The 22,070-nt window shown below is 40.7% G+C and overlaps 1 protein-coding gene across 4 annotated transcripts; it reads left to right on the top strand.

Moving 5' to 3' along the window:
* The first annotated feature begins 868 nt into the window (after positions 1 to 868).
* On the top strand, positions 869 to 20,606 carry atp8b4 (ATPase phospholipid transporting 8B4). Of its 4 annotated transcripts, none has more exons than XM_082541351.1 (29): positions 873 to 1,068; positions 1,306 to 1,430; positions 1,759 to 1,820; positions 5,744 to 5,802; positions 5,884 to 5,997; positions 6,086 to 6,184; positions 6,280 to 6,341; positions 7,943 to 8,015; positions 8,217 to 8,287; positions 8,433 to 8,512; positions 8,641 to 8,799; positions 8,943 to 9,031; positions 9,315 to 9,511; positions 9,615 to 9,823; positions 10,655 to 10,698; positions 10,787 to 10,952; positions 11,034 to 11,222; positions 11,405 to 11,520; positions 11,641 to 11,805; positions 11,889 to 12,000; positions 12,081 to 12,186; positions 12,343 to 12,484; positions 12,863 to 13,046; positions 13,732 to 13,955; positions 14,845 to 14,928; positions 16,969 to 17,202; positions 17,315 to 17,453; positions 17,533 to 17,663; positions 19,894 to 20,606. In XM_082541351.1, exons 3-29 carry the CDS (start codon positions 1,787 to 1,789, stop codon positions 20,203 to 20,205), a joined length of 3,594 nt encoding a protein of 1,197 aa, XP_082397477.1. In that variant the 5' UTR covers positions 873 to 1,068; positions 1,306 to 1,430; positions 1,759 to 1,786; the 3' UTR covers positions 20,206 to 20,606. The 4 variants fall into 4 exon arrangements, with proteins under 4 accessions (XP_082397479.1, XP_082397477.1, XP_082397478.1 ...); XM_082541350.1 differs by having other exon boundaries at positions 874 to 1,068; positions 16,969 to 17,214; XM_082541352.1 differs by lacking the exon at positions 14,845 to 14,928 and having other exon boundaries at positions 16,969 to 17,214.
* Positions 20,607 to 22,070: the final 1,464 nt, after the last annotated feature.

The raw sequence follows: 22,070 nt of genomic DNA on the forward strand, positions 1-22,070 counted from the left end.
ATTTCAGCTGAAGGACAGTTTCACTGGTGCCTCTGACAGAGCATTAAAGTGTATTGTTCTTACATATATGAAAAATGTTTGAGGTATTTTTATTGAAAACAGCGTGTTTTTAAAAACAATGAGAACGGCTAACGTAGGTGGGGGACTTCTGTGCTGAGAACTGCATAAAGAGTGGTGAGAATGACTTTTCTGCTGTGAGGATGGCATCAAAGTGATTGAGAAAAACGGTACTTTAGATCCCAGAGAAGATACAATAACACAGAGTCAGAAAGATACTTACAAAACAGGAAATAAACTTGACACAAAGCCTGTTTACTAAAACCTGCTAAATTTTATTATTACAATAAAAAGAAGAAAGAAACTGATTTTTTTTTAAATGCAACTGTAATGTTAGGTCTTAAAAATAATTAGGTATTAAAAACAATGAGATGAAGTTGGACAATAAACTAAAAATATAATGCAAAGTATGACTTGAGATTTTTTTTAAACAGTCACTTTTAATCTTTTTTCATTTCTTTATTGCTAGGTTTATTTATTGTCCATTGTATTCATCTTTTTTTATGTATTTTACTGACCTTTTAAAAACTGGTATTTCTTCTCATTTAACGTGTATTTTCTGTGTGTTATTACTGTCCTTTAACTGGAAAGCACTTTTGTCAACTATGTTGTTTCTTTTAAGTGCTCTGTGTAAGTGCTTTCCTTCGTACTACTAACTACTGGAAAAAATGCAAAGGTGGTAAAGGCAATAAAAGCATCTTAGATTAGATTTAGATAATTAAAACGAGGCTAGTGTTAAACAACAATAGCACTTATTACTGTTGGCTAAGTTTGGAAAAAGGTTGTTACCTTCCTGTTTAGCTCTTTTTCACTTGGTTGCCAAGGTGGCACGTCTGAAAAGCGTACCTGCGCCACACAGTAAACATACTTCTTTTTTTCTATTTGCCAAGAGACTGGGCTGAGTAAGAGAGAGGGGGAGAGAAAGAGGTGTTCATTGCAGCGCACACTCACTCACTTCTACTTCTCCCAGAAGAAGAGGGCTGCAGCTTCATCACCATGTCGCGGTTCTTGGTGAGTGATCGTCGGCTGATTCCTGCTGCCTCGTTATTTCTCCGCTCATTTGTTTCAGAAGAGCGGGGCTGCTGATGGTTGCCTGCCTGCACCATCCTCACAGCCCACGCCGCCCGCAGTCCTGTTTTCTTTATTATTATTAGCAAGCTTCTAACCGCAACAGCGACATCAGCACCATCACCACAGCTGAACTGCTTTTTTGTGGGTGTGTTTTTATCTCTGATGATTTCTGTTCAGGAAGAGGCGATAGGGTCTGCTTCGAAAAAATCAGCGGAAGGCGCTACTTGAAATAAATGGTCGCGGGTAAATAACAGGATACATGGAGATAACACAAGTCTGCGCCTGTGAGAAACCTGTGCAAGGTAAGAAGTGGATAAATGCGGTCACACTTCACCGTTTGTGTTTTATTCTACGCACAGATAGAGAAAACTTCCATAAAGACAGGCCCCTTCTTTTGAAAACAAAGAGCCTAGATGTGCACTTCAGCCAGGGGTTACACCTCACCTGGAAACCCCAAGGAGACACAGTCCACTGAGGATTTGCCTTCTGCTGCTTGCACCTGCAGTTTAAAAGCGCCTTGATAAACAGTCACATGTAATGCCATTATGGTGCATTTATTGCTCTTTCCTACACCTCTGCCAGTGCAGGGTTTATTGTTTGTTAAGCCTGGGTCCTCCATCTGCCTTTCAGGGAAATCCTCGGGAGGTCCCAGGAGAAGATGGAGACATTCTGGAGAAGAAAACCTCATGTTGGTAAGACTGATTTGTAGTTGTAATTGATTTCTTTATAACAACATTACAATACATTCCACAGTGAGGATGTCTTAAAAGTAGGACAAAAATGCAGTTAAACTGTGAGGTTTCAGGCAGGCGAGTTGCACATATTTTTTTTTTCACATAAGTGTTGTTTTTTTTTTACTTTTAAAAGCAGAAGGCGGAGCTTGTGCCTTCCTCACTTCGCAGATGTTCTCTATGGTGCAGTGCTGCTTTGGAAAGATGGGAAAGATGAAATCTGAGGAAAAAAAGAGTGTGCACTTTAATATAACTTGTCTCTTTCTCTGTGCTGGTGTGCGCCTACGCTATCTGTGCTCTTCATGTGCTCTGTGTATGCAGATTGCATGTTTGTCATCTGCAGCATCCTTGAGCGCAACATTACACACATAACGCAAGGTGACCTTATGCTCCTTGCACTTTAGATGGGATTTCAATTCCTCAACAATAGGTGTAATTATCCTTTTAGGAAGAAAGATGTGGCATTGCTAGCAAGACAGCTCATCTTAATGCTTCCCGTATTACTGTTAGAGTCCTCAGAGTGACTGACTACCTGAAATATTTCCTGAATCATTTCACTGTAAGCTGTTCAGACTTGCATCTCTCTTTAAGTCCACTGAAATTCCCTGAAAATAAAATTGAAATATTTCCCTAATTATATGCTTAAGCAGACCAAATGGTTTGAACAATAGTGGCCTCCCTTAATAATTAAGTATCATAGTAAGTGATAGCAGGATGATCCCAGCTGTCGTGGTAGATGCTCTATCCTTTTGCAGCTCTGTGCGGGTGCGTTATGCATAATTCAACAATGTTTTAACCTTGTTTGGAAACAGCAGATCTGTCAGCGTACATGCTCTTTCGGGAGCGGCTTTGTGTGAAAAGTTAAAATGCTCTGATAAATGATCTCAGCATTTGCGGGAAATACACCGGCTCTTGTTTGAGAGTCAACATTTTTCACATCGAGACTGATTAGAAAGGGTGACCAGACATATTAATGACCCTTAATGCATTGTGTTTATGTATGAGCCATGAGAAGAATGTCAAAGTTGGGAAATGAAGTCTTCAGCTGTTGGGTAAGACGGGCAGGCCAAGACAAGGTGTGTTTGAAGTAGACGCACGCAAAAAGGCATCATTTGAAACGTTATCAAGTTTAGAGGTTTGTAGTTTCACTTGGCAAGTGCTCGATCCTGGGCGGAGACGCAAATCCCTTTGGGGTGGGTCAGGAAGGACATCAGACATTAAAATGCTGCCAAATCAAATATGTAGAGCTACCTGCTGCTGTGACCCCTTGTGAATAAGGGAGCAACTGAAAGTAGCTTTTACGAAGTCAGCCTTTTTTAATATGCCATGGTTAATCCCTTTATCCCTCTATAGATGTCACAAGTCTTGCTCATGAGAAGCATGGAACGCAGGATGAAAAGATGAGTGAAACTGCATGACAATTTCACTAAGAAGTGGTAGAGAAGGGTTTTTTGAGCTTCTGAGAAAAAAGGGTGTGCACTTTAATTTGATAGATTAGTTAAACATGTTGTATCATGTTGACTGATGAGCTTTTGAGGGGCTGGTAGGATTTTATTTCATTTTGTCAAAGTAAAGGCTTCCCTTTTCTCATTTCCACCATCAGTGTGAAGCTAAGTGAACCGCTAGCGAGTTTTACATTAACTTACAAGAGCCTTTCTAGTCTTCTCACTTTACAGTTTCCAAGTGTGTTGGAGTAGCTGAATTTTTGCAAAGGAGTTTTTGAACTAAACTTTGCACAAAAAGTAGGGAAATTTGTGTTTGGTCAATTATTTCTTTGTTGTTACAATTCTGCTTCTTGTCAATAAATCTTATATCATTGGGAAGCCTGTTTATTGCCAGATTTGTATTTGCGGGTTGAGCAGCAGAGTTGAATGTGTGGGTTGTGCCCACGAAAAACTTGCCACATCTTCTCTGCCTATGCCAAACAGCTTATTCTGCTATTGACTCTTGTTTTGAGCTTCTGGTACAGGAGCATAGATCCTGCTACAGGGGTCAGTTGGTGTCTGCTGCAAGCATGCCATGATTGACTGATGTGCATAGCGCCCGTGCCACTGGACAATTTCAAGCCGGTGTTCCACAAAAACAAGTTGCACCATTATTTGGAGTGAGCCCTTCAAATTTATGACCCAGTTCTATATAATAGGGAATGTGACAAGCTGGAAGTGGGCTTCCCAAGAACATAAGAAGACTGTTTCCTCACCCTGTCAGCACCCTGTTGGCAGTCTTCCACAGATTTGCAATCAAGGTTTTCAGGACTATATGGTTAAAGGTCTCTACCCGGACAATCTGGAAAAGACCTCACTACTAGAAAAACAAGGCTTGCCATCCTTGGAGGCATTCTCAATGCAGAGAGATATCAAGTTGAAATCGTGCAACTAGTGGCAATCTCATATCTCCACAGTCTGGGACTGAAGTCTGTCCTTCAAGATGATAATGGGTCTCCCACAGATTGGGGTTTAACAGAGACTACCTCCAGAATTTGTGAGTGGAGAGGATGAAATTACCTGTCTGCAGTCCTGACTTCAACTCCATTGTGGGATCAGCTTGGGTGTGCGCTTCATCCCAGAGTGACCAACACAACCACACTGGCTGACTTGTGAAAAATGTTGGTTGAAGAATAGACTTCCATCCTACAGTGTGAGGAGAAGGTGCCAGGCTGTTGTGGCTGTGTCCTTCCACATCATGCTACTGAGGCTGCTGAGAATCAATAGCAGAATAAGCTGTTTGGCATTGGCAAAGAAGAACTGGCAAGTTTTTAATGGGCACAACCCACATACTCAACTCTGCTGCTCAACCCAGCTTGTTCTTTACAAATGTGGCACTATTTAAAGGGGAATAAACAGCCTTTCCAATAATATAAAATCGATTTCCCAGAGCAAATTTTTTTTTTCAACAAAGAAGGTGTGTTTGAATCAACCAAACACAAATTTACCCACAATTTGGTGGGGGTGCTCCATTCAGCCTATAAAATTTCTTACAAGTACAAGATTTATTTGGAGCTAAAAATAAGGATGTCTGTTTTAATACATATAAAGATATGAATTAAAGATCTGTCTCCATCTTTATCCCTCAATGAAGCTCTTATTCAAAGTTTAGGAAATAAGACTTAGAACCTTATGTAGATATAGTAATCAAAGAAGTTGCTAACAATTTAATGGAGAAATAATTAAAAAACATGTGCTAATCAAAGAATGACCTCTTCTTGTACCAGCGTGAGAGTGAGCTCTCCATTGTAAATATAGTCAAACTTTTTTTTAAAAGGAGGTTTTATCAACCACAGTCAAGCTTACTAAAGCTTAACTAAAAGTGGGACATTGCAACATCACGGGGTTTGCTGGCTTGATCATGTAATACTTTGTGAAATACTGCAATGTAGGAAAAGGTTTCATCATCCTTATCTTCAATAATCACCACACCAGAGGAACATGCTGGTGCTTGAAACAGTCTTTTACTTTGTCTCTTCATAAATAAATCATCCTTTTATTTGCAGATAAGTGAACCGAGACCTCTGTGTCCCTTCTCTTACAATAAATAAAGAGCAAAAGTAAAAAAAATCAATCTAAGACAAATTACTGTGTTCATCTTGAGAATAAAAAAAAAAAAGAAAGATAAAATACACAGTTATGAAACTTTACCCTAAGCTAACTAAGCTTTCTTTAGGATTATGCTCTCATTTCAAGAGGTGATTTGGAAGGAAAATAAATGTTAGGGCAGTCTGAAAGGAAAAAAAGTATTTTAGGATTTTAAACGGAAAGAAATATAGGCAAATGGTCAAAATCTCATATTGATGTTAAATTTGTTCTGCTATGTGTGTGAGAGGCAGACTTTAGAATAAGGAGCTCTTACTTTAAGTTCTCCTTTCCTCTGTGTTGTCTTCTCTGTAGAGAAAGAGCGCCGCGTGAAAGCCAACGCGTGGGACTACAATGACAGGTTCTCTTATGCCGTAAGTTACCTGCATTAAATTTGCTTTAAGTGTTGGCTGTGGGGTTTCATCGGCGCTGTTTCTAATGATGTGAATCTTCAGGATAATCGCATCAAAACCTCAAAGTACAATATCTTCACCTTCCTGCCCATCAACTTGTTTGAGCAGTTCCAGAGGGTGGCAAACGCTTACTTCTCAGTGCTCTTAATACTGCAGGTAGGAAAAAGTGCTACTGATTGTGTCATTAAACTATAATTTGATTGATGTAGGAAACAAAGAGGGCTAATGCAAACTTTGTTCACAGCTAATTCCAGAAATATCCTCCCTGTCCTGGTTCACAACCATCGTGCCTTTGGTTTTTGTGCTCGTGATCACGGCTGTTAAGGACGCCACAGATGACTATGTTAGTTTCATTGTTTATCTCTTACAATTTGTTTGAATGCTATTCTTTTTACGTCTCTTCTTCAAATTTGTAACCCCCTTTTTTAAAAATTTCAGTTCCGATACAAGAGCGACCAACAAGTCAACAACCGGCAGTCACAGGTTCTCATCAGAGGAAGGTACTCTATGACGTTGTCATTTACACACCCAGTTCTGAAAAAGTTGGGATGTGTATGTAAAATGTAAATAAACAGAATGCAATAAAAACCGATCAAATGTTTCAGCTGAGAAAATATTTAAGAGGAAACTTTAAGAAAACAAAACAAGACGGTGTCGAATTTGATGACAGCAACAAGGATAAAAAGGTTATGACGGGCTGTGTTTACAACTGTGTAGCATCCACTCTTCTGTTAACAACAGTTCATAAATGTCTGGGAAGTGAGGAGTCCAGCTGATGGACTTTCGGGAGAGGAATATCCCATTCTTGTCAGCTTTGTTGTATTTTTCAATTCATAATGCGCCAAATATATGAAATTAGTGAAAGGTCTGGACTGCCGGCATGCCAGATCAGCAACCCAGACTCTTCTATTATGATGTCATGCTGTTGCAGCAGACCTTTATGTATCTTTCAGTCCTTCTGTTGCCTTTCCAGATGTGAAAGCTGCCAGTTCTATAGGCACTGATGCGCTGCCATCAGAGATGCATGCTTTTGAACTCAGTGATAACAAGCCGGATGGTCCCTCTGCTCTTTAGACCAAAGGATGTGGCGTCCGTGTTTTCCAAAAATAATTTCCATTTTTGATTCATTTGACCAAAGAATAGTTTTCCACTTTGCTTCAGTCCATTTTGAATGAGATTTGCCTCCAAGAGACAGAGGCGTGTCTGCTTCGTGTGATCGAGCTTTAACCTGCATTTGTGGGTGATACGGTGAACTGTGTTCATAGACAGTGATTTCTGGAAGTGTTTCTGAGCCCACACAGTGACCTCCATGAGAGAATCACACCTGTTTTAATGCAGTGGCATCTGAAGGCCTGTAGATCTCAGACATACAGTATTGATCTGTGGCCTGGAGATTTCTCCAGATACTCTGAATCTTTTGATGATATTATGTGTGTAGATGATGTTAAAGTCTTCACAACTTTATGTGGAGGAACATTATTTTTAAGTTTTTTGTTATTTTTGTACTTTGGTCAACCTCCGCCTGTCTTTACTTCTGAGAAACTCTGCCTCTCTAAGATGTCTTTTCATGTTACTGACTTGCTGCCAAATCAAAATCTTCCTCCAGCTATTTCAGTTTAGCACCACTTACCTCTCTGGCCTTTGTTGATCACATCTTAAGTTTTTTAAAGACGTGTTGCTGACACTGAATTCCAAAGAAGCTAATATTTTTCATGAAATACAAAAATGTTTCAGTCAATCCTTTATTTACCATGGGTACCTTTGAGCACTTATTAAATAACTGTAACTCTGTTACTGTTTCTGCTGGAGACAAAAGTCAAACTGTTTCAGAATGAAGAGAAGACATGCTTTATGGGGGGATTTGGTGTATCGTGGTAATATGAGACATTAATAATGGACTGCTGTCTTAACATGGACAGGAAAAATCAGGTCTGCTTAGATTTTACCACGTGCACTTCCCATTTTGGAATCATTGCATTCTGTGATTATTTACATTTTGGGCAGCGTCCCAACTCAACTCTGGAATTGGATTTGTAGATGCTTTCCTGCGGAGGCTACATTTACAGCTATTCCTAACCTTTTGTGTTTCCTGTTTTTCAAGTTTGCAGAATGAAAAATGGATGAACGTTCGAGTAGGGGATATCATCAAACTAGAGAACAATCAGTTTGTTGCTGTGAGTAAAGCATTGCTACGACACTGTCACACTACATGCTAGACTGTAATATCAGCCTTTTAGATTAACATATAGTAAAGAAAATAGGTTCTTTTGGGAGAAATGGGGCCAGTTAAGTGCTGTTGCAGGTTCAGTGATGCAGAAATTGATTTATTGCCTTTTTTTCCACTGCTGAGTATTTTGTATTGGATTCACACACAGGCAGACATCCTCCTTCTCTGTAGCAGTGAGCCTTATGGTCTGTGCTATGTTGAGACTGCAGAGCTAGATGGGTAAGTTCTGCGCAAGGTATGAAAAGTAAGATGGGAGCAATTGCACAAGACATTCATATGAGCACAAAAAGTGCATGCGTATATTTAATTTGACGTTTAGCAAAAATAGCCAACTTTTCTTTGTCTTCCTTTTTCTTCCCTCCAGAGAGACCAATCTAAAAGTCCGTCAGGCTTTAACCGTTACCTCAGATTTAGGAGACATTTCTAAACTGATGGACTTTGATGGTGAGATGATGCCAAAGTTTTTATTTTCACATTTTCTCTCATTTTTGTCTACTTATATCTAATTATTTGCGACGGTTTGATCAGCCATGGCTGACGAATCTTTTTCTTTTTCTTCCTTTGTTCCTCAGGGGAAGTCATTTGTGAGCCTCCAAACAACAAGCTGGATAGGTTTACTGGAACATTATACTGGAAAGGCAATAAATATCCTCTGGATAATGAAAAAATGCTTCTGCGGGGCTGTGTACTCAGAAACACTGAGTGGTGCTTTGGAATGGTCATATTTGCTGGTAATAGTTGCTTTTTAATGGTTTTATTCTCCACATCCATTAGCTGCGTCTATATTTTTCTTCTTTGCCTCGATGGAAAGGTCACGGACAGTCTTATTAATATTCTTTCAACACTGACAGTTGTTTGCACATCTGCCCAACAGGCTCACAAACCAAACTGATGCAGAACTGTGGAAGGACGAAACTGAAAAGGACCAGTATCGACAAACTCATGAACACTCTGGTTTTGTGGGTAGGCTGATTTTTGTAACTCTGCTTTGCATTTTACGATGCTAGCATGGGCTGATGATTGTGACTTAGTTGGCTATTTTATAGGCAGCCGTTCTAGTTGTAAATAAATTGCATAAATGATAAATTTCTCTTTAAAAGCTGGCAGTCCAGAGTTACATTCACTGGTTTTAAATGTCACATTTTGTGCCTTTTACTACAGATATGCTCATATAAGCATATAAAACATACCACTTTATTTGATGCATCTTTGGGAACAAAAATATGTACTCTTGTCTTTTTTTCAGATTTTCGCCTTCCTTATTTGTATGGGAGTTATTTTGGCAGTTGGACACACTATTTGGGAAACGTATGTTGGCACAAACTTCAGAGTGTTTTTGCCGTGGGACACGTTCCAGATTAGCGCTGTGTTCTCTGGATTCCTCACCTTCTGGTCCTACATCATCATCCTCAACACTGTTGTGCCCATCTCGCTGTATGTCAGGTAAGCACCTATGCAGTCGTCGTAAAAGTCATTTTCAAATTAAGCCCGTCACACTGACTAGGAAGTTGGTAAATAGTTGTATTGCTCAATAAAACTTCATCAGTGTGGAAGTCCTGCGACTTGGTCACAGTCACTTCATTAACTGGGACCGGAAGATGTACCACAGCCCGATGGGCACTGCAGCCCAAGCTCGCACCACCACCCTGAATGAGGAGCTGGGCCAAGTGGAGTTCATCTTCTCTGACAAGACAGGCACGCTCACCCAGAACATCATGGTCTTCAGCAAGTGCTCCATTAATGGACAGATGTATGGTATGGAGCTTTAGTACTACATCGGGTTAAAACACTGGGCTATTTAGCCTCTCAGTTAAATTGGGCTACTCTTCAACAAAAACTGCTGAACAGTTAAGCATGGGACCTAAATGTTTTTTGCTTTTTTTAGTTTGTTCACCCTAAAATGTTAAAATTGTTTGGTCAAATTTACTGTAGCAGACTTCGGGGGTAATGCTGGGAGCCAGGTCCAACTACAGAGGCAATTACTTCTTAATCTTTGACAAAATAATTAATGATAAAGCTCTCGATTGTTCGCCTTTCCCACCACATCTCCGACTTGTTCGGTGTTTATAACCCAGTTAGAGCTATCTCCCTTTAAGTGTTCCTAGAATCAGATCCAAGTGCACTGAGGCTGCTTTCGTTTACCGCGCTCCTGTTCTTTGGAACCAGCTACCTGCTGATCAGTGATCAATCACATCTGCGGCTACATTCAAAAACAGGCTCAAAGCCTTTTTTTCCACACAGGCCTTCAGTCAATAGCTGAGTGCTTGTGCTTTAACCCCTTAACGCCTATCATATTTGAAACATGGGTTTTTGAGACTTCTACATCATTAGTGAGTGAGATCTTCCCTCCCCTCCCTTGAAAAGAAATAGATTGCATGATATGTTTTTCAGCAATAAATAACAACATTTTTTAAAAACTTGAATTTTCTGGCAATTATTTCATGGTTCAGGCTTTAAGGGGTTAGGGGGAATTGTAAACCTGCAGAGGTTTTTATGTTTTTCTCTTCTTTGTTAAGCACACTGTGTTCACTTATAATCAAATGTGCTATATAAATAAAACTGCCATTGTTACTTTTATGTTTTTAGGTGATGTCTATGATGAATTTGACCAGAAGGTGGAAATTACTGAGGTGAGCAGATTGAAAAAAGCAGAAATTCTTTCTCTTTCTAGTGAAACAGATGTGACACAATCATTGCGCTGGTGCTTTAATGTCTCAGAAAACAGCCTGCGTGGATTTTTCCTTCAACCCTCTCTGCGACAGAAGGTTCAAGTTTTACGACAGCAGCTTGGTTGAAGCCATCAAAATGGAGGATCCTGCAGTGCAGGAGTTTTTCAGGCTGCTGGCTTTGTGTCACACTGTCATGCCAGAGGAGAAGAGTGAAGGTAAACATACATGATCCAGAAACTGTAGCTGTAATAATTCAAATAACTCTGATTCACTGATGTGTTTATGTTCAAATGAAGGAAATTTGGTGTACCAGGCACAGTCACCTGATGAGGGAGCGCTGGTCACTGCGGCGCGAAACTTTGGGTTTGTCTTCCGGGCGCGAACCCCAGAAACCGTCACGCTGTGTGAGATGGGACGAACCGTCACCTACCAGCTTCTGGCCATACTGGACTTCAACAACGTGCGCAAGAGAATGAGTGTCATTGGTTAGGTCTTCACTTATAAAAGCAACACACAAGTAGTCATCATGAAACTCTGTGGACAATAATTACGAAATAGCAGCACGAGGCAACATGTCTGATTATTTTGTATCTACTGACAATTTAGTTGACAGCCAAATAATCCATGTTTTATTTTTCCTCTTGCTGTGCTTTGTCTTGTTTGATAGTGAGAAGCCCAGAAGGCCAGATTAAACTCTACTCCAAAGGCGCTGACACGATTATTTTCGAACGTCTGGATCCATCCTGTGAAAACCTCATGTACACTACCTCAGAACACCTTAGTGTAGGTGTTATCGCAGTGGATAACATAATGTCTCCTTTGTAAATAATTGCGCTGTGGATTGCAGATTTAATGATTTATTCTCTTAGTCAGATGTTTATTTTTCCATCGTTTTTCATGCAGGAATTTGCTGGGGAAGGGCTTCGAACATTGGCTCTGTCCTACAAAGACCTCGATGAAGATTATTTTAAAGTTTGGATGAAGAGGCTTCTCTTTGCCAGCACTGTAATAGAGAATCGCGAAGATCAGCTTGCTGTCCTTTACGACGAGATCGAACTGGGCATGAAGGTAAAATTGACATGCTTTTGTTTACACTCCTAAAGCAATCGATCGCATTTAGTCCTGCTGACTCACTGCTGACTTTGTTGAAGCTTCTAGGAGCCACGGCGATTGAAGACAAACTTCAGGAGGGAGTTCCAGAGACCATCGCCTGCCTAAATCTAGCTGACATTAAAATCTGGGTCCTTACAGGAGATAAACTAGGTACCTGTGAATGATGACTTTAATATTGGCTGGATTGTCTGTGGAAAGATACACGACTGTAAACTGTTTAATTTCATTAGAGACAGCAATGAACATTGGCTACTCCTGCAACATGCTGCGAGATGACATGAATGAGGTGTTTGTTATCTCCGGCCACACCCTGCAGGATGTGCAGCAGCAGCTCAGGTGACACATTTTTTGCATTTAATTCACATTCAGGGTGGTATTCTTTGAATATTAAATGTCCCATTTATAGAAAGTCTGTGGATTTAAAATGCTAAAAAGCCTTCTTGAAGAGAATTCTGGTGTGATTCACTTTTACTGCCTTGCATCTATCCTCAGGAGCGCCAAAGAGCACATCCTCGGCCTGAGTTGCGTGAGCAGTGCAGGACATGTTGAGCAGACGGATGCGTTTGCAGACGATTCTGTGTTTGAAGAAGCTATAATTGCAGAGTATGCCTTAGTTATCAATGGACACAGTCTGGTAAGATAACAATGAAAAGTGGTTTCACGGAGACTGCCTTTAATTAAATGCTCATTTTTACTTCTGCACTTGTTTTTGTTTTGTTACTGATGCCCGTTGGTTTCACACTGTTTGCTAAATGGCTCCGATGTTCTTTGATGAGTCTGCTGCGTCTGTGCCTGCTGCCAACTGAACAAAGTCTACAATAAGCTCTGCCCTCGGCTCTATTACAGGATTTTATTAACATCATTTTGCACGCGAGCTGCTCTCTTGCTGTGCCCAGGGCAGAGTGCGTGATGCACACAGGGATGTTGCTTAGTGTCCCCTCCGCAGGGGGTTGATGTTACACCGCGGTAATGATAGATTTAATAGGTGTGGTGTGGGTACTCTGCCCTTCAGGCTCACGCTCTGGAGCCCCAGCTGGAGCACATCCTGTTGGATTTGGCCTGTCTATGTAAAACGGTGATCTGCTGCCGCGTCACGCCGATGCAGAAAGCTCAGGTGGTGGAGCTGGTGAAGAGGCACAAGAGAGCTGTCACCTTGGCCATAGGAGACGGAGCCAATGATGTCAGCATGATCAAGAGTAAGTTTCAGATCATCCACGTGTGGCGTGCATGTAGTATGTATTACTATTACAAAGTGAAGTATAACATTTACAAGTAAACACTTGAAAAGAAATATCAGGAATTCTCAAGAAAATATCACAAACTGATGTGGATGCACACTCTTCTGCATCCAAGGACTCCGTTCACGTGTGTGTAGAGGGAATTTTCAGCCTTGCCAGAGGTGACAAATTAAAGGAAAAACCTGAGGGGAGCTGGAAATTCTGTTATGCTTCGAAGGGAAATTTTGCTGGCATGGTTAAAGATCACAGGGAGCACTCTCTTGCAGGATGAGAATGCCCACATCCACAGGGCACAAGGATCAATGAAAGATTTTTATAAACTTTGTGAATCATATTATATGAATTAAGCAGTCAAACTGCTGAGTACTTACTCAGTTTGTTCATATTTTCTGCTTAACAGATTTTTTTGGGGTATACGATACAATAGTGAAATTACCTCCCTTACCCCAACACCTTACAACCAGCCACACACTGCGTAAGAGGCTGGTTGTAAAAACATTTCTTCATTTATAAAAAAAAACTCAGTCCAGACTGTTATTTAACGATGTTTGTGAATATATTTCCAGAATCTTGTCAGCTGTTTGTAATGACAAATATTTCAGTTATGAAGGGCATTGCTTCACACACTGTGTGTCTTACTCAGCTGCTCACATCGGTGTTGGGATCAGCGGACAGGAGGGGATGCAGGCTGTTCTGGCCTCAGATTACTCCTTTGCCCAGTTCCGGTACCTGCAGAGGCTCTTGTTGGTTCACGGACGCTGGTCTTACTTCCGCATGTGTAATTTTCTGGGATATTTCTTCTACAAGAACTTCGCTTTCACCCTGGTGCACTTCTGGTACGGTTTCTTCTGCGGCTTCTCAGCTCAGGTAAGAAAACTGTAATGAAGCCTTCAAGCATATTTGAAGCTTTTTTTATGTTTGTGTTAAATCAATTATGCATGCCAACTGTCAGGTCTGGTTTTGTGGTGAGGTCACGGAGGCTGACCTCAGGACCACTGGAGTAAATGTGTCTCCTTCTGACTCTGTAGAAGCCACAAGGCCTGTCAGGAGTGTCTTTTATCTAATTTAGGAACAGACCTAGTCCATTTTGTTCCTAATAGACTAAAGTTGAAGGAGATGTGTTCACTTTGTCTGGAAGGAAGAGTAGTGAGCAGAAGAAATAATCTAAGTGTTCCCTGCTGGAGGACAGTCTTCACAACCGGGGACAATACAGTCTGTCAAACCTTCTCCTGGTACACCAGCACAGACAGGCTTACCTGTGTAGAGTTTTCAAAAGTAGAAGAGGCAGAGCCTTCAGCTATCAGGCACAACTATGCACTTTGTCAGGCAGACACCCTCTCTGCTTTTAAGGTTTCTTTTAAAACTTTTACATAGCTCTTAAAATTAGGGATGTTTCAGGTGATCCTGTAGTCATGAATGTATAGGCTCAGACTGCTACTGTACTTGATTCAGACTGCCTTTGTTTAGAATAAAAAGTGAATGTTATGTACTTTTATACTTATTGTACCATAGACTCTAAATAAGGTGAAACCAGTGAGCTATTCCATGTCACTGACTTTCATCCATGTTCTTCCAGCTTGTGTTCAGTCTTGTTTTCCTTGATGCATCTGTCCTCCTCTCTGCTCTGATCTTCCCTTTGTTTTCTCCGATATTGAGCTGAAAGAAATTTTCATGCACGAGACCTCTCGCTCTTCTGAATGTTTGTGCTGTATGGTTGGAAAAAACCCTGCTCTAACAAAATGTCCACTTTCCATAGACTGTGTATGACCAGTGGTTCATCACCCTCTTCAACATTGTCTATACATCGCTGCCAGTACTAGCGATGGGACTTTTTGATCAGGTGATAATAGCTCTTGTACAAAGTTAAAGCATACTTAAGTTTTATTTCAATGTGGCTATGCATATTTTAAAAATTTGCACAAAAATCGAACTTTTTCTTATTTCAGTAATCTCTCTCTAATGGTAAGCTCCAGAGCCGTTTCATAGTTTAATTTTGTTTCTTCTTTTCAAGATACTGTCAAGTCATTCAGGTGAATATTTTATTACTGTTGACCTCTTTCACTGTGTCATGATTGATAAACCCATCAGACGTACCTAAAAGTCTAACCCTACAGTAGGTTGTAGCTTAAATTTAACCCATGCGATTAGCGTTCCTAATCCCAATTTACAGTGGCTTGCAAAAGTATTCGGCCCCCTTGAACTTTCCCACATTTTATCACATTACAGCCACAAATATGAATCAATATATTGGAATTCCACCTGAAAGACCAATACAAAGTGGTGTACACGTGAGAAGTGGAACAAAAATCATACATGATTCCAAACATTTTTTACAAATAAATAACTGCAAAATGGGGTGTGCGTAATTATTCAGCCCCCTTTGGTCTGAGTTCAGTCAGTTACCCATAGACATTGCCTGATGAGTGCTAATGACTAAACAGAGTGCACCTGTGTGTAATCTAATGTCAGTACAAATACAGCTGGTCTGTGATGGCCTCAGAGGTTGTCTAAGAGAATATTGGGAGCAACAACACCATGAAGTCCAAAGAACACACCAGACAGGTCAGGGATAAAGTTATTGAGAAATTTAAAGCAGGCTTAGACTACAAAAAGATTTCCCAAGCATTGAACATCCCACGGAGCGCTGTTCAAGCGATCATTCAGAAATGGAAGGAGTATGGCACAACTGTAAACCTACCAAGACAAGGCCGTCCACCTAAACTCACAGGCCAAACAAGAAGAGCGCTGATCAGAAATGCAGCCAAGAGGCCCATGGTGACTCTGGACGAGCTGCAGAGATCTACAGCTCAGGTGGGGGAATCTGTCCACAGGACAACTATTAGTCGTGCACTGCACAAAGTTGGCCTTTATGGAAGAGTGGCAAGAAGAAAGCCATTGTTAACAGAAAACCATAAGAAGTCCCGTTTGCAGTTTGCCACAAGCCATGTGGGGGACACAGCGAACATGTGGAAGAAGGTGCTCTGGTCAGATGAGACCAAAATGCAAAACGCTATGTGTGGTGGAAAACTAACACTGCACATCACTCTGAACGCCATCCCCACTGTCAAATATGGTGGTGGCAGCATCATGCTCTGGTGGTGCTTATCTTCAGCAGGGACAGGGAAGCTGGTCAGAGTTGATGGGAAGATGGATGAAGCCAAATACAGGGCAATCTTGGAAGAAAACCTCTTGGAGTCTGCAAAAGACTTGAGACTGGGGCGGAGGTTCACCTTCTAGCAGGACAACAACCCTAAACATAAAGCCAGGGCAACAATGGGATGGTTTAAAACAAAACATATCCATGTGTTAGGATGGCCCAGTTAAAGTCCAGATCTAAATCCAATCGAGAATCTGTGGCAAGATCTGAAAACTGCTGTTCACAAACGCTGTCCATCTAATCTGACTGAGCTGGAGCTGTTTTGCAAAGAAGAATGGGCAAAGATTTCAGTCTGTAGATGTGCAAAGCTGGTAGAGACATACCCTAAAAGACTGGCAGCTGTAATCGCAGCAAAAGGTGGTTCTACAAAGTATTGACTCAGGGGGCTGAATAATTACGCACACCCCACTTTTCAGTTATTTATTTGTAAAAAATGTTTGGAATCATGTGTGATTTTCGTTCCACTTCTCACGTGTGCACCACTTTGTATTGGTCTTTCAGGTGGAATTCCAATATATTGATTCATGTTTGTGGCTGTAATGTGATAAAATGTGGAATACTTTTGCAAGCCACTGTATACTTTACACTCATCCGCTTTAACTGACCATTTGTCATAAAACTGCTGCAGAACATTTCCCCCATTATCCTCCCATCATTTATTTCTTATTAAAATAAACAAAAGAGTCTATAATATCATACTCATGCTTTGTTTGTTTTCTAAAGGACGTCAATGACCAGAACAGCCTTCGCTACCCAAGTCTGTACAAACCCGGCCAGCAAAACCTTCTCTTCAACAAGCGTCAGTTTTTCCTGTGCACCCTGCAGGGGGTTGCCACGTCATTCCTGCTTTTCTTCATTCCCTACGGGGCTTTCCCTCTCATGGTGAAAGAAGACGGCTCCTCCTTTTCAGACCAACAGGCGTTCGCCGTCACCATAGCAACATCCTTGGTCATTGTTGTAAGTGTTCAGGTGAGACTGTAAATATCACAAAATACTGCCAAAACAGGACTGCTAAATGAAAAGAGGGTCTTATTTTTATTATTATGGTTTGATGTACGTCTGCTCCAAGATCGGACTCGACACGCACTACTGGACTGCCGTCAATCACCTCTTCATATGGGGGAGCCTGATGGTGTACTTTGCCATATTATTTGCAATGCAGAGCGACGGCTTATTTGGCATTTTTCCGAGCAGCTTCCCATTTATCGGTGAGTCTGGTTCAGTGTGGCCCGCGCAAGAAAATTACGTTGATACGAGAAAATTGCATTTCCTTTTATTCCTCCTCAGGCACGGCTCGTAACTGTCTGTCAGAGAAGAGTGTGTGGTTGGTTGTTCTGCTCACCACTGTGGTGTGTGTTATGCCTGGCTTAGTCGTCAAGTTCCTCAGAGTGGATCTTTTCCCGACGTTGACAGACAAGGTACAGCAACTGCAAGTTTACTCAAAATACTTTATTGAGACATTGTAGATAGTTTACAAAAAAAAGGTTAACGCAAGAGAAGTTTGTCAGAAAAAGACCCCAGATTTGATCAAATTTGCCACCATGATTCTGGATGGAGCAGTGGATCTTTTTAAGACTAAGACACAACATGAGATCAGCAAGCCACTGAACATGGGTGGGCGGGGCAGCAGCCTTCCACCTTACCAAAATGGCACGTCTAACCGAGAGGCAACCAGAGGACAGCAAATGATGTTTTGCCCCGATAACATACTTATCATCCTCCCCCACTGTAGCAAAGAGAGCAAATAGGGGGTTAAGAGCCCGTTTCAGGTCAGTAGCCTTGTTCAGAGTACAAAAAACTCCTCCCGAAAATGTGCGAAGGCAGGGCAGGTCCAAAACATGTGGGTGTGATTGGCATCATCAGACCCACACCTATTACAGCGAGGGTCTAAGCCAGGATGAATCTTAGATAATTTGGATTTAGATAAATGGGCCCTATGAACTACTTTAAATTTTAATAGGGAGTGGTGAACGCAGAGTGGTGTGGAATTTACCAAATGTCATCTGACATAGATATACGCAACTCTTCTCCCCATGTGGATTTAAGGCCTTCAGAGGGAGCTGAAGTTACAGCAACTGCAAGTTTGAGCAAGACAATGAACACTTGGTGGAAGTAACTATGTCAGTATAGTAAAGTATGACGCTTCATACTTCAACTAAATTTAATAGGCAAATAGTACTTCACTATATTTATCTGACAGCAGTAGTTAATAGTAACTCTCCGGATTAAGATTTTTTACAAAAAACCCCAAAACAAGCCTACTGACAATTATCCGGTTGTTCATAAAAAGTAATAACTAAGGGAAATTCCAAATAATAAATAGAAATCAGTGAAGCATATCCTCCCTATATCCTCTCTAGACTCCTTAAATTAATCTGTAAACCAGCCTCTACGACTAAAACAAGTAGACTTAAGAATCAAACCAACTGCAGCAGTAAAATGCTGTTTACAGTATTGGTAACCTTATACTTATCATATGAGTTTCTGCAGAATTAGCACTTTTACATACAATATATTGTCAAAAATATTTACTCACCGAACTAAATCATTGAATTCAAGAGTGCAATCACTTCCACGGCCACAGGTGTATAAAATCAAGCGCCTAGGCATGCAGACTGCTTCTACAAATATTTGGGAAAGAATGGGTCGCCCTCAGGAGCTCAGTGAAGTCCAACATGGTACTGTGATAGGTCCAATCATTAAATTTTGCCGCTATTAAACATTACACAGTACCTTCATCTGTTAGTTCTAACAAAGTTAATGTTATAATGTTATACATGTTATATAATTTTATAACAAAGTGGAAGTGATGGAAACAGCAACTCAGCCACAAAGAGCTAGGCCACGTAAAACGGAGCAGGGTCAGCGGATGCAGAGGCACATACTGCGCAGATGTCACCAACTTTCTGCAGAATCAATCGCTACAGACCTCCAAGCTTCATGTTGCCTTCAGATTTGCTTAAGGACAGTTTTTAGACCCTTGTGAAAGGCAGTGGTGTAACACACACTGGGGTGATGCTTGATGCTGTTGCCAGGAGAACAGCACTTATCTGAGGGTATAAATTTAAGTATAAAGTTTGGTGTTGGGCTCAGCCCTTTAGTTCCAGTTAAAGGAACTCTTAATGCTTCAGCACACAAAGACATTTTGGGCAATTTCACGCTCCCAACTTTGTGGGAACCGTTTGGAGACGGCCCCTTCCTGTTACAACATGACTGCATGCCAGTGCACAAAGCAGTTTTATAAAGACATGGATGATCCAGTTTGGTGTGGAATAACTTGACTGGCCTGCACCTCCACCTGACATAACATGTTTGGGATGAATTAGAGTGGAGACTGTGAGCCAAGCTTTCTTCTCAAACATCAATGTCTGACCTTACAAATGTGCATCTGGAAGAATGGCCAAAGATTCCCATAAACATCGCTAAACCTTGTGGACAGTCTTCCCAGATAGTTCAAGCTGTTATAGCTGAGAAGGGTGAAGTGACATCATATTAATCCCTCCTTTTGGCAATATAGTGTATACTTTGGTAATAAATATTTTGTACGTTCTAAATTAGATTTAGGTCTTTGCTTTATACATTGGGGACTTTTTATATTTAATACATGTGTTGTGTATTTACACACTTTTCCATGATGTATTTCCGCAGGTTCGTCGTCTCCAACAGTCCAGGAAGAAACAAGGACCTCAGGAACAGAACCTGAGGCGAGTACGCAGGACAAGCTCCCGCCGCTCTGCCTACGCCTTCTCCCACCAACAAGGCTTCGGCGAGCTGATTACCTCAGGCAAAAACATGAGGAGGAGCACAGTCTCTTCACTTTGCTCCCCTGAAAGAACAGCACAAAGCCACAGCTCCAGCTGGATAGAAAGCATGTTAAAGAGGAAAAATGAAGTTTCCTGTGCCTCACCTGAAAGTGAAGGTGGAGCACCAGAAAGCAGCAACAGTGCAATACAGACTTGAAGCAAAAAAAGCACGGAGACTGAACTCGACGTTTAAGACGCTGCATAGAGTAAAGGGTACCGTATGCATGGATCCTGCAGACCAAGCACAATTTTGGGTGAATCTTTGCTCAAATCAGCTACACAAATGTACCTCAGTTATTTTTGTTTTTTAAAGTGTGAGTTGTGCGAACACTGAATGTTATAAATGCCAGCCAAAACATAATTAAACGAAGGAACCACTCCCAAACGAACAAAGAAACTGGCAAACTCTCACTCTGACACTCATGACAATATTTGCATGAATTGCGAAAGTTAAAGAAACATTTATAGTTGCTCAGAAATAACCCAGTTTGACCTCAGTTTTGTACCATTATAATGGCATGTCCTCTTCTGATTAATAAAGACCTTTCAGTACTTTTAGCTGTTACCAAACAAACCTTTGTGCAATAAAAACAAACCCAGTTCCCCAAAAAGTCAGAACGATGTATAAAATGTAAACAACGGCAGAATGGCAATCACTTGCAAATCTCACACGCCCATAGTGTATTCACAATACACCACAGAAAACTTATCAGATGTTTAAACTCAGGAAACATTTGAAGAAAAACATTTGATTTTCAATTTGATGCCATCAACACATCTCAAAAAAGCTGGGACATGGCCATCTTTATCACAATGTAGCATCTGTCCTTAAACATCTGGGAACTGACCAGCTGCTGAACTTTTGGGATATTGTCCCACTCTAGTTTAATATATCCCAGAGGAGATGGCAGCGTTTCTAGATCGTGTTCACATTTATCGATGGCACAGTGAACTGTGTTCTCACACAATGATTTCTGAAACTGTGCAGTGATTTCTGTGGCAGAATTTTTGGCCTCACCCCCTGCGCACAGAGATTTCTCCAGATTCTCTGAATCTTTTGATGATATAATGTACTGTAGATGATGAGACATTCAAAGTCTTTGCGATATTACATCAAGGAACATTATCCTGAAAATTTTCCACAATTTGTATACAGTTTTTTTCATATCCAATCATCTTATTCAACCTAATTAGCCACACTTTTGTTGCCCCAACTTTTCTGAAATATGTTGCTGTCATCAAATTGAAACAATGTTTTTCATCAAACAGTAAAATGTCTCAGTTTAATCATTTGACATGCGTTCTAGGTTTTATCGTGTGGGTTTGTGAGATTCGCAGATCATCGCATTCTGTTTTTATTTACATCTTACACAATGCCCCAACTCTTTTAGGGCTGGGCTTGTAAATTACAAAAGGGAAGATCGCCCTGGCCACAAGTACAAAAAGCATCATCTTTAAAAACTATGCACTGAAACACACTTTCGTCTTAACATACATCCAATACTTAAAAAATAAGTATTGTAAATGCTGAACTAATGCTGCTGAATAGGATGATAAGCACAATAAATTACAGATTTTAAACTTTTAATATATTTTACAGTTTGTGGCATATAGCATGCCACAATGACACTGCTCTGAGATCCATTGCCCTGTGCTGTGCCTTTAATAATTTCTGTTAAAGACGGTTCTTTTCTATTTAATATTTCATCTCTGATTTGGCCTGAGTATATTTAAGGACAAAGTAAAACTGAAATGCATGGCTTGAGTAAGACATATGGAAATAAGGGAGGTTTGATCATACGTCAAAGAAACATCGAATAAGTGGAGAAGTTTTAAATGTAAAAAATTACTTAAACCATCGGTTTTTTGAAGTAGTTCATAAAAGAGATGCAAACACAGGCCAGGTAAAATATGATATAATAAAGGCGTTTGAGCATTTTGCCATTGATGGATTCATAAGGAAAGAATGAGATATACCCCTAGCTGAAAACCCTCACATAGTGTTCTTCTTCTTTCGACTGC

This window comes from Aulonocara stuartgranti, assembly GCF_965226115.1.
Source record: "Aulonocara stuartgranti genome assembly, chromosome: 7".
NCBI lineage: Eukaryota > Metazoa > Chordata > Actinopteri > Cichliformes > Cichlidae > Aulonocara > Aulonocara stuartgranti.

What these genes read in the sequence shown, in the direction of transcription:
- atp8b4 (XM_082541350.1), top strand. Translation starts at nt 1,787, where the DNA reads ATGGAGACATTCTGGAGAAGAAAACCTCATGTTG. An exon ending in CAGTGCTCTTAATACTGCAG is followed by an intron (nt 5,998 to 6,085) that starts GTAGGAAAAAGT and finishes CTTTGTTCACAG; the next exon opens with CTAATTCCAGAAATATCCTC. An exon ending in GAGACTGCAGAGCTAGATGG is followed by an intron (nt 8,288 to 8,432) that starts GTAAGTTCTGCG and finishes TCTTCCCTCCAG; the next exon opens with AGAGACCAATCTAAAAGTCC.